The sequence below is a fragment of the Neophocaena asiaeorientalis genome, unplaced genomic scaffold (genome assembly GCF_003031525.2).
Source record: "Neophocaena asiaeorientalis asiaeorientalis breed wild unplaced genomic scaffold, Neophocaena_asiaeorientalis_V1.1 scaffold433, whole genome shotgun sequence".
Lineage (NCBI taxonomy): Eukaryota > Metazoa > Chordata > Mammalia > Artiodactyla > Phocoenidae > Neophocaena > Neophocaena asiaeorientalis.
In genome coordinates, this window is record NW_020175040.1 from 647,957 (window position 1) to 659,588 (window position 11,632).

General features: G+C 62.2%; 1 protein-coding gene across 4 annotated transcripts in view; it reads right to left on the reverse strand.

Moving 5' to 3' along the window:
* Positions 1-11,632, reverse strand: part of FBLN2 (fibulin 2) — a 105,591-nt gene that overhangs the window by 44,563 nt on the left and 49,396 nt on the right. For 2 of the 4 annotated variants that reach the window (XM_024763430.1, XM_024763431.1), the window contains exon 1: positions 5,344-6,607. In XM_024763430.1, coding sequence (XP_024619198.1) covers positions 5,344-6,607 — 1,264 coding nt within the window. Of the gene's footprint in view, positions 1-5,343; positions 6,663-11,632 lie in introns of those variants that run through there. The other 2 variants (XM_024763429.1, XM_024763432.1) reach the window with 1 other exon arrangement.

Here is an 11,632-nt window from a genome sequence, read left to right on the forward strand (position 1 = left end):
GCAAGTCTGAAGGTCAGGCAGCCCCTTCTCAGCTCCCCCAGTGTATGGCCCAGGGTACACGGGCCTGGTGTGCCCGCAGCTGCCGATTTTCAACAAAAGCCAGAAAGCTGGAATTTATGTGAAGTCTTCCAGCTTCTAAATGTTTGCAACAAAATCCGAGTGCTTACAAAGATGCTCTGCAGAAAGAAGCTGACAGGTGCCAGGGGCGTGCACCATTAGCAGAGCAGCAGACAGAGGCAGGACCAACCCCGGCTACGCGGGGTCAGTGAGGAAACCGGGGCTCAGAGGCATCGCGGCCCAGGCCCCAGGTCACACGACGAACGCGTGTGAGCTTCGGCCCGGGACTCACCACGGGTGAGCAGGGGCTGCGGGAAGCCCAGGCCCCTCGTTTGCGGGTCCCGCTGCCATCGGCAGAGCCTCCGCTGCCCTGAAAGAGTCAGACATCCCAGGTCAAGGCCCGTGGGCTGGGGGTGAGGAGAGGAAGGGCCGGCTGGCCCACCTGCAAGCTCTCCTCGCAGGGCGCCCCCTCCCCAGGCCGCTTTGGGAGCCAGGAGCTCCTGTGGCTGATTCTGGCACACAGAACATGAGCTCAGGTGTCCAGACTCCCAGCCTGGCTCCCTCTGGTCCCGAGGCTGCGCTCAGGGACCACTCAGACGCCACACAAGCTTAAGTCTCCCACAGCTGAGCCTGGAGAGGAGAGGGGAGGGTCTGTAGGAATCCTTTGGGGAATAAGGAGAGGCTGGGCGGGTCTCCCTCTGCCCCCTGGAGCCACAACCCAGTGATTCTGGGGGACCCTGGGGACCCCCAGACACTGAAGGCCCAGGGCTGGCTCCTGGGGCTGCAGGGTGAGGCGGGGAGAGCCTGCTCCTGTGCTCTCCTCCCTTCACCCAGAGGAAGTGCTGCACGACACAAATAAGATCCTGTCAGTTCCTGCCTAACACCTGCAGTGGCTCCCCACTGCCCTTGGGGAAAGGCCCAGATCTTCATCCTGAGGGCAAACACCATCGCCCCGGGCCTGGCCCCTGACCACTCCCCAGCCTCTTCTCACACCAGCTACACAGCCTTTCAATCCAACTTTTTCCCTCCAGCTGCAGGGCCTTTGCACGTGCTATGCCCTCTGCCTGACGCACTCTCTTCTCTCTGCTCCCCACCTCTCACCCAGTCAGCAGCTCCTTGTGCTCAAACAGCACTTCCCCGGAAGACCTCCCTGATCCCCAGGGGAGTCCGATCCCCCAGACAGGCTCACAGGGCACAACCACCCCACTCCTCGGCCCTCGTCCTAGGACTACCACGTTTTCTTCCCCACTAAACCATAACGTCCCGAGGGCAGGGGCAACACGGTCCATCTGGCGTCTGTCACAGCCCCTGCACACGCCGGTCACCAGACATGACTATCAGGGGTGAAGACATGAAGAAACGGCACGGGCACCTGGATCCACCGCTTCCCGCATGTGTGTCCGTGGGCAAGTGGCCCTATTCCTCTGCTGTGCACCAAGGGGGCGGCTGTGATGATTAAAGGAGCCAGTGATCTCAGAGGGCTTACGATGGTGCAGGCACAGGTCATAAGCCAATATGGTGTCTGCAAGTAATATACAGTTATTTGAATTTTAAAGCTTCTCTATTAACTAGAACGTCAAACCGTTCAAGTACCGCTGCCCCACAGGATCTGGTGATGTGAGGCCCCGAGGAAGGGGCTCCTTTCCTGCCACGGGGTCCTGGGGCCTGCAGGTTTTGCTGGAGCCCTTTTCCAGGAGAGGGGCCGGAAGCTGCATCTTCTGAGGGCAACCCTGACCCTTGTTCCCACCCTTGTGGCCCAGGAGGGCGGGGGGTGGTCCCCAGCTCCCTCCATCGTGCCAGCCCTGTGGTAGAAGGCGCCCTCACAAGCCCCCTGAGGGACGACAGACGTCAGAGCCCTTCTCCCCGGCAGGGAGCCAGGCATGTGGCTTCCATTAGGCTCCATCTGGACATGCTCAGAGGCAGCCTGGATCCCTGGCACAGCTCCGGCTCAAAGACAGGACCCCCGCTGCAGCCGGGCCTGGGGCAATGGCTGGAAACCTCCTCCTCCAGGCCCCAGGGCTGCCATGGCAACATGGCCGGGGGTCATTTCCGCCCCACGGCGCGCCTCTCAGCCGGCCCCACGGGCAAGCAGGACAGAGCTACCACCTCCCCAGTCCTCCCCACCGAGGGCCTCTTCATCCCTTGGGAACCCCCAGGGCTGCCCCTACAACAGCAGTCAGAAGGCTCTAAGGCCCTCACTGCCCCAGGGACGCTCGTCGGGCCCCTGACCCCCAGCCACCAGGCATCTCCTGGCCACCCTCCCCACTCCGTGTGCATGGCTGTGACCATGGACAGATCTGTGTGGGCTCATCCATTACCGCCCTCCACCCCCATCAGACCCCAAAGGGGAGAGGCTGTGCCCGCCCGGTTCACTGGACGGCCCCTGGTGCAGAGAGGGTGCTCCGCACCTATCTGCTGAAGAAATTAAGTGGGTGGATGGAGGAACAGATGGTGAATAGTGACGGTTAACATTTTTAATTACTCGGCAGTGCTAGGCCCCATGCCGAGTTTGAATGAGTTAGCTCATTTAATCCTCAAAACACCCCCAGGAAGCAGGGCCTTCTCTGCCGCTTCCAGATGGAGAAAATGAGGCAGAAGGCGGAGAGACGCTCGCCTGAATTACAGAGCACATGCGCTGGTGGGTGTCAGGTGGACACTGGGTGAGCAGAAGCAGGGAAGATGGACGGGGGTGGTGGACGGCAGCCAGCCTCTGCTTGCACGGCCTGGGCCAACTCCTGGGTCCCATTTAAATTCACCCTGCCGGCCCACCACTCCCAACTTCCTACATCTCCCTTTCCCCCGAGCTCCAAGAAGCACAGCCTGTCCCTGCCCTGCTCTGGGCTTTGCATGGGTGGGGCCTCTGATGGGATGAGGGGCACTCAGTCAGGGGCCCCACCCCCAAGCGGCCTCCACCAACAGCCACACCCCAAAATCCATTTGAGAAAGCCTGGGGCAGAGGAAAGAACCCAGGGCTCCTGAAAACGAAGCAGCTCTCCAGGGTTCCAAGGCCCACACCACAGAGAGGCCTCTGGTAGCAAGGGGGCGGGTGATGGGGCCGGGGCCGGGGCCAGGGCCGGGGCCGGGTCTATTTTGGAAGCCCCGAAGGCTGCACGCACCATCCCCCGGCACCAGGCCTGCAAGCCCGCCCGGGCACACGTGGACTTCATTACAGCCCCGCCCCCTGCACACGACTGCCGCCACGAGCCACACCTCTCCACCCTCAACCTGGTCAGCTGAAAATGAGAAGGAGCCCAGCTCCCAGCTTGTGGGCGGATCGCGTCACAGACGGGGCTGGGCACCCACTAGGTGCTCAGCAAGGGCGAGTTCTGTGCCCGTCCACCGAGAGCAGGATGGAAGGAGCCGCCAGGGCGGGGGCCTGGGGGATGGGGGAGCCTGCAGTCTCGGCCTCAGCACACAGCGGACGCCCAGCAAGGGCCATAGCTCTGGACACACGAGCCCCCTCCCCCAGGAAACCATCCCAGATGCCACCCGGGCAGCCCCCACTCACAGCCTGTGGACCACACTGGCCAGTTCCTGCCTCCCAGCGGCCCATCAGGGACTGTCCACAGTTGGTACCTAATAAGGGTCTACAGAGTGAATGACACAGGACTGAACAAGACATGGACTCGCAGCTGTGGAGAGAGATATCTAGACACCCAGACAACTCCTAGGGCTCCCTCAGAGGTGGGGGCAGGGAGCTGCAGAGTGGGGATGGAGGAAGGGTCATACAAGACACAAAGACCCAGTGAAGGATTCCTGGAAGCGGTGCTACCTGAGCTCACTGGGAAGAGTGGGAGCAAAGGGGTGGGACACAGGGGGATGACAGTGTAGGGTGCTCATGGGGTGGCAGGGAACTAGCACGAGGGGGGATGACTGGCAAAGGGGTGGCCAGAGAGCCCCCCATTCCCTCATTAATTCACCCGATGTTTACAGAGCACCAACTGTGTGCACAGCAGAGAAGATGGCAGATGGGGTCCCTCCACTCATGGCTCTCACATCCCACCGGGGGAGACAAAATTAAACAAGTAACGACGTGCTGCCATGCCAGGTATTACTGGGAGGAATTAAAGCAGTGTAAGAGGAAGGTGGGGTGCTCTTTGACTGGAGTGGTCAGGGCAGACCTCTCTAGGCGGGTAACCTTGAACAGAGAGCAAATGGAGGGAAGAAGCGAACTTCATGGACACCTGGAAGAGCACTTCAGGAAGAGGCAGTGGCAAGTGCAAAGGCCCTGGGGCTGGAAAGTACTGGAAGGGGCCAGGAGGCCCGTGCAGCTAAGCACAGTGCGGAGGGAGAGGGTTGCTAGGCACTGAGTGTTTATGCTCCCACCTCCAAACTCATGCGTTAAAACCCTAATCCTCGGTGGGATGGTATCCGGAGACGGAGCTTTGGGGAGAAAACTAGGTCTTGAGGGTGGAAGCCTCATGATGGGATTAGTGCCCTTCTAAGAAGAGATGCTGGAGAGCTTGCTCCCTCTCTGATGTAACCCAGATGATATGTGGCCTCATCTGCTCTACCAGGAAGCAGGCTCTCATCAGACAACCGATCTTAGACTTCCCGACTCCAGGGCCATGGGAAATAAACGTCTGCTGTTCAGCCACCCAGTCTACGTATTTTTGTTACAACAGCAAAAAGGGACAAGAAAAGGGTGAAGAGAAGGCCCGGGAGGCCCCAGGGTCAGGCTGTGCAGGGCCTGAGGCCCCTGAGAGGACTTCAGTATCTACTCTGAGTAGGTGGGAGCCACAGCAGGTACTGAGCAGAGGAGGGACAGAAACCACTTGTATGTTAGCAGGACCCCTGGCAGGAAGGGGTGACAGACCCACAAGAGCCTGCATCCATTCTGCTGCCACCGCAGAGGCCAAGAGCCCAGCATCCATGCCCAGAGGCTACTGTCAGGGAGGTGTGAGCAGGCAGCTGTATCAGGGCTGTGAGCTCCCACTTCCTGCCAGGGCACCTGTGGACCCCTCTGCAGGGGCCCCCCAGCCCTGATAAGGTACACGTAAGAGGCCTTCGGCCACGGCCCTATCAGGTAGCCCAGCACCTACCGTGACAGGGACCCCACCCATCCACCCACCATGTTACCCCCAGAAGCTGAGCCAGGAGGAAGCTCCATCTCAGAGCCTCCAGCCCGGAGCTCTGGGGATGGCGCTGGCTGTCCCTGGCCTGTCCCCGCAGACCCAGCTTCCCCTGCTCCAGGCAGCTGTGCACAGACCTGGGCCAGGCTACAGAGCCCCGAGGCTGCCCTTCCCTGGGATGAGTGTCCCTGGAGAAACCAGGAAACAGGCTTACCTTCAGGGTCACCTCTGGGGACAGAATGGACAGAGTTGGGGTCTGTGTCTTCCTCTGGCCGAGAACGGGGCAGAACCGGTGGCTGCTTGGGCACTTCCTGGGTGGGTGGGACGCGGGCCGCCTCCTGGTGAGGTGTGGTCAGGATGGCGTGGGTGCTGGGCTCTGCCTGGCCCTCGGGAGCGCTCTGCGTGGCCTGTGATGCGAGGACACTGGCCGTGCTTGACGCTGGAATGGGCCCAGCTCCCTCCTGCCCGGCGCTGCGGGGGGTGGCCTGGGCGTCCGGGATGAGGTTCTCTTCGGGCCGTGCCCTGGCCTCTGCCGCCTCTTCTTGGACAGGGAGGCCAGGGGCTGGACCTGCTGTGGGCTGTCCATCCAGGCCCCTGGGGCCACCTGCTGCCAGCAGCTCCCTGACTGTCAATTCCTCTCTGTCCTCCTGTCTGTCCTCCGTCACTCTCCTGGCCTTGGCCTGCACTGGGGCTGGGGGACCCAGGGCGGCAGCTGCCGTGGGCCTGGGGAGGGCAGCCGGCCAGCGGGTGGCCTGGATGGCTGAAGGTGGCTGACCCCCAGCTCCCAGAGCAGCCGGGCCCCCGGCGCCCGCCTGGAGCTCGCCTTCCAGGGCCGCCGTGGCCTCCGCCTCGGCCACCTCCTGGTCGTAGCTGTAGGGGTCTTCATAGTGTCGCTCAGGGTCACCCTCCTCGGCGTCAGAGAAGTTTCCAGGGGCGGCGTCTCCGTGGCAATCGGGGAGCCGGTAGCAGATGAGCTCGCCGCCGGCGTCGGGACAGTGGCAGGCCCGGCAGGGCGACAGGTGGACTGTGTGGCCAGCGGCGTACTTGCGGCCAGAGTGGACGCAGCCCACCTGGCCGCACTGCGGGCAGCTGTCGGCCGCCACCACGGCCTCGATGCAGTTGGGCGGCAGCTCCGGGCAGGGCATGAACTGGCAGCTGATCTTGCCACCGCCCGGCGGGCAGGAGCACTCGGTGCTGCCGAAGTCCACGAAGTAGGACTGGCCGGCGGGCACGCGGCCGCGCACGAAGCCGCCCTGCAGGCAGTCATAGTACTGGTAGCCCTCGCAGGCGCAGCCCTGCTGCACGCACGTGGCGCAGCAGGCACCCGGCTCCAGCGCCTCCTCGATGCAGTTCTCCAGCGGGGGGCACTCGACGCCCGTGCAGTCCTGCCCCGGGACTGCCGTGCTGGGGCTTGGGCCCAGGGCCAGGGCCACGGCCACGGCCAGCCAGGCTCCCACGGGCTCCGCGAGTGGTGCCATGCCCCGCAGCCAGCCACGCGTCGCCTCCAGATCAACCGTTCTCTCTCACGAGGCCCTGGGGGAATCGGAAAGGACACGGATCAGCACCACGTGGCGGCCACGGGGGGACACGTGTGCATACCTGGCACACACACCGGCACGTGCGCACGGCTGGGCAGCCTCCCCACCTTCACTCACACGCATGCACTCCACGTCCCTACGCACACGCTCCCACTCGCACCTGCTCAGATGCACAGACAGGCACTGCCGTCGCTCAGGTGTTGACAGAGTCGCCAGCGTGGCCCTGCCCAGGGCCACTGACCCCCACTCTCACCTGCCACCTGACACGTGTTCCCGGGTGGGACCCTCGGCCGACGGTCCCGCACACACGCACACTGTCACATGCATTCTCCAGGCACATGGCTGGCACGCCTGGGGCATCGGGGTCTCACGCCCTCTGCGGCAGGCACGCAGAGGCCGGGTTACAGCCCTCCAGGCACAGTTACATGCGCTGTCTCACCCACAGCCTCACCTATGTGCCGGGACACCACAGGTGGTCTCACACACACAGTCACCAGCACCCAAACAGTTTATCTCCCCCCGAAACCCAGCTTGATCCCCAGCCATGCACCCAGAGTCCCGTGGCTGCCAGCCGGAGGGCACAGCCAAGTGGACACTGGAACCAGGCCCTCCCAGGCCTCGGCACACAGCCAAGCCCCCTGCCATGGCCCTCGGACCCCAGGGCCCAGGAACACCCCCTAACAGATCCCCTTGCACCGCAAGTTACGCTGCAGGGGAGCCTCCTGCCAACCTCCTCAGATGCCTCAGCAAACAATACCACCGTTCCCAGAATTATCCTGGACATCCGCTGTCCCCCGCACATGTGTGACACACACACACACACACACACACACACACACACACCAAGTCCCGCCCACCCACTGAGCTGCGTGAACAGCTCTCCGCCCTCTGCCCACTTCCCTCCACCACCGCAGCCTCGCCCTGGCTCGAGCTGTACCCCCACCTGCCCTGGAACACGCCTGCCACCTCCCTCCCCGCCATCCCTCCTGCCCTTTCTCTGCAAAGCCGCTGTGATCTGAAAGCAGCTGACCCCAATGTGCACGGCCTCCTGGCTTCCCAACCAGGAAGCAACAGTCTGGGTTCCCTGTGCGAGCCACCCTAACCCTCCCCTCCAGGGGCCCTGGCATGACCCTCCCGCAGCCCCTCCTTGTTACCCTCGACAAGCCACTCAAATGTCACCTTCTCACTGTCCTCGCTCCTCCCCCCACCTCCATCCTCGCAAAAGTCGCCGGTCCCACAGCCCTGGGACCCGCGTGACTCGGGGTCAGGCCTGCACCCCTGGGCTGCACGCTCCTCAGTCACAGACAAGGGCTCCCTCTCCACCCATTCCCGGCCCCGAAGCTGCGCCATCATTTGCAGTCACTGCAACGATTGTCTGATTTAGAAAAAAAGACAATAAAGTGAGATCTCTACTATTTTAAGTTTGTAAATTTCAAACCTAAAAAACAGAATAACAGGAACTTCTTAAAAGTCTTTAACAGAGAGGAGAAAGAAGCAGCCATCGTGCTGCCCGCCTCCTGGCTGAGCTGGGCAGAGTGTGACGGCAGCGCGAGGACCCCTGTCGGGCAGGGCAGTGACGGAGCAACTCAGCGGCCAGGCAGCAGGAGAGGAGGTCTGCCTCCGAGGCCAGTCCGCCAGGATTGAGGGCACAGGCCCTCCACGCCGGCACCCTCCAGAACTGGGGCTTACCAGCAAGTGAGGCAGGCCCCACGGACATTCTGCCAGCACTGGCACTCTGGTGCGCGGAGCAATTCCAGAGGCTACTGAACGCCAGGCAGTCATGAGGACAATGAAGACATAAATGAAAGAAAGCCAGGAAACGGGACAGGAAGGGGCCGGGGTGTGGGAGAGCCTATTTTGGCCAGGGTGGTCAAGCCAGGCTTCTCCAAGGAAGTGGCATTTGAGCTGAGGCCTGAGCAAATCGGTGAACACAGCCCCATGAATGTCTGGAGAAAAAGCATGTCAGGTGGCAGGAACAGCAAGTGCAAAGGGCCTGAGGCAGGACTGCACAAGGGGGGTGGGGAGCAGCAGGGGCCACTACAGCGGAACCAGTGGGCAAGGGCCAGGGTGGTAATGCCCAGATAAGCCCTGGAGCCTGGAATGACCTGCTGGGACGCTCTACTTAAAGGGTTCGTCTGCTGCGGCGCTGAGAATGGGAAGGTGGGCGAGAGATGGGCAGCGGGAGAGGACGTGGCGAGATGTGCTGACGGCCTGGGTGGAGGTGAGGAGGGGGGCCGGGATGAGCAGAAGTTTGGGCCTGAACACCTGGAAGGACAAAGCTGGGGCTTCTTGAGGCAGGGAAAGCCGTGGAGGAGGGCCACAGGCCTGCATGGGAGATGGGCAGCCTGGTTTGGGCCTTGTCGAGTTTGAGAAGCCCAGAGATGGTCCGGGTGAGGATGGTAAGGGCGCCTCCAGGGACAAGAGCCTGTGCTGGGCGCGGAAAGAGGCGAGGGGGGGGTCTCTGGACAGGAGCTGACACGCACGTCCCCCCAAGCTGAACGGCCGCCTCAGGAGGGTGGAGGGCCCCGTAGGACAGAGGCCCAAGATCCCCATGACAAACCACGGAAATGGGAGGGACGAAGGCCCTCCCTCCAGTCTGCCCTCAACAATGTCATTTAAGAAAGAAGCTTCCTCCCCCGTGCCCCCCACTCCTCCTCATCACACACTCACAGGAACCCTGCATCCAGGAGGCAGTATTCCCGCCACAGCCCACACACGGCTCCCAGCGGGGCCTGGCCCTTGGACCCCCTACCGTCACAAACGGCCCACAACCATGTGAATCCAGGCCCGGAGGAAAGACAAAGAACAGTGCCCCCCGCTTGGTGTTTTCATTTGCTGTGCAACCCTGAGCAAGGCCCTTGCCCCCTCTAAGCCTCTCAGCTCTGCATCTGTACACAGCGGAGAGGCTCTACCACACCTTAGGTCACAGTTGGAGCCCATGGGCACTACCTAGTCCACGAATGCATTGTGCGTCCCATGCAGTGAGCTTTTTTAAAATTTTTTATTTATTTTAATTTATTTATTTTTGGCTGCGCTGGGTCTCTGTTGCTGTGAGCGGGCTTTCTCTAGTTGCGGTGAGCGGGGGCTACTATTCGTTGCGGTACGCGGGCTTCTCATTGCCGTGGCTTCTCTTGTTGCGGAGCACGGGCTCTAGCCGCGCAGGCTTCAGTAGTTGTGGCGCACGGGCTCAGTAGTCGTGGCACACGGGCTTAGTTGCTCCACGACGTGTGGGATCTTCCCAGACCAGGGCTCGAACCCGTGTCCCCTGCATTGGCAGGCGGATTCTCAACCACTGTGCCACCAGGGAAGTCCCCCACGCAGTGAGCTTTTACTTTTCAGTTAGTAACCAGCACTTACAGATTGGAAATGCTCACATGAAAATTCCAGCTTCTTACTTCCCTGGAAAATTCCTGAGCCCCAGCTACCCTGAGGTGTCATACAGCGTGTGGCCTCCCGGTTCCCCACGAAGCCTACGCCATGGACTCTCCGCTCATTCACATGTGGCTGGACGTGCTTGAGCTCTGGGTCCCCCCAGGCTCACCTCTGAACTGGGAGCCCCATGGTCATTCCCACTGTGGTCTCCAGCTGGGAAAATGGAAGTCCGGGTCCCTGCATGCTGCTCAGAATCCCCGTCAGTCTGCAGGGGCAGCACCCACCTTCAAGAGGGATGGGGCCGGCTGGGATGTGTCTGCAGGAGGTGGCCCAGTGGCGAGGGGCTGGGTCCCTTGGGGTGGCTACCCTGGGGAAGAGCAGCCTCAGGGGCGCCTGGCACATCTCCCCAGCTGCTCAGGACGGGTTATGGCCCCTCAGGTGTGTACGGAGGATAGAGGGCAAGAGACCTCAGCTCTGCGTGGGGAAAGCTTTCTCCAGGTCAGAGTCAGACCAGGCTGCAGGTGCGGAGGGAGCTCCCCGTCCCTGGAGATAAGCTAGCGGGGCTGGGAACACGCATACGAGTGAGAAGTAGGGGGGCACAATCTCTACATCGCTGGTTCTCAGATTCAAACATGCCCCTCCCGGGGGGCTCCAGCTGCCGTTTCCCACGGCCCCTGCAGGAAGTGGCCCCCTGAACGTGTGGCTTCTGCAAATCAGCCCCCCTCCAATATGAAAAGAGGAATCATGACGGGAGGGGCTGAAAAAGGGGACCTGACCTCCCTGAAGTGGGGAGCCCCGGCAGGCAGACTGTGGTGACAAAGACCCCTGAGGCTGGGCCTGAGGCTGGGTCACGGGGCGCACACTCCGAGGTAGGGGCTCATCGGGGACCCGGCAGACGCAGAGGAAGACCCCCAGGATCTCCTGACACCCACGGATGAACGAAGCTGGGTCATGCACGCACGTTAACATGCACGACTGTAACGACTGCTACAGGGCCAGCTGGCCTCCGGGAGCCCTGGAGCGGACACCAGGAGAGGGGCACGCACACAAGCAGGCCGCACATGCGTGCAGGGTGAGTGCCGAGCTCTCCTGCCCCGTGCATTTCCCTGAGAACTCTGCACCATGTGGCCACTGGGTATTTGTCCAGTGGTGGAGGGGACACAGGACACGGGTACGGGCCACTAGGCCGGTGACCGGCCCCCAGACCCACTCCCTGCCCTGCCCTTCTCCACCTGGCTCTGCACCGGCAGGGACAGGGGCGCTGCCCTCCTCAGACTGCGTTCCCGGGCTCCCGCAGTGCCCAGGGGCCACCACTGACAGGGGATCAGAGGGCAGGAGAGGGGTTGGGGTATTGGTTCCCCACCTCCCTTGCTCCTTCCCTCCAGAGCAGGGGTTTGGTGATGGCTCCTCCCCCTCCCCCATGGCCACAGCTCCCGCTGGAGCCCCACTAGCCTGCAGGAGGGCTCAGGTGAGGGCACGAACACATCCAGCCAACCCATAAGCCCATCCCGCCTTTGCTGCGACTGGTGGCAGGGGGCTGTAACCATGAACCAGTGAGACTCAGAATGGTGACCACTCCCACAGGGGACGCAG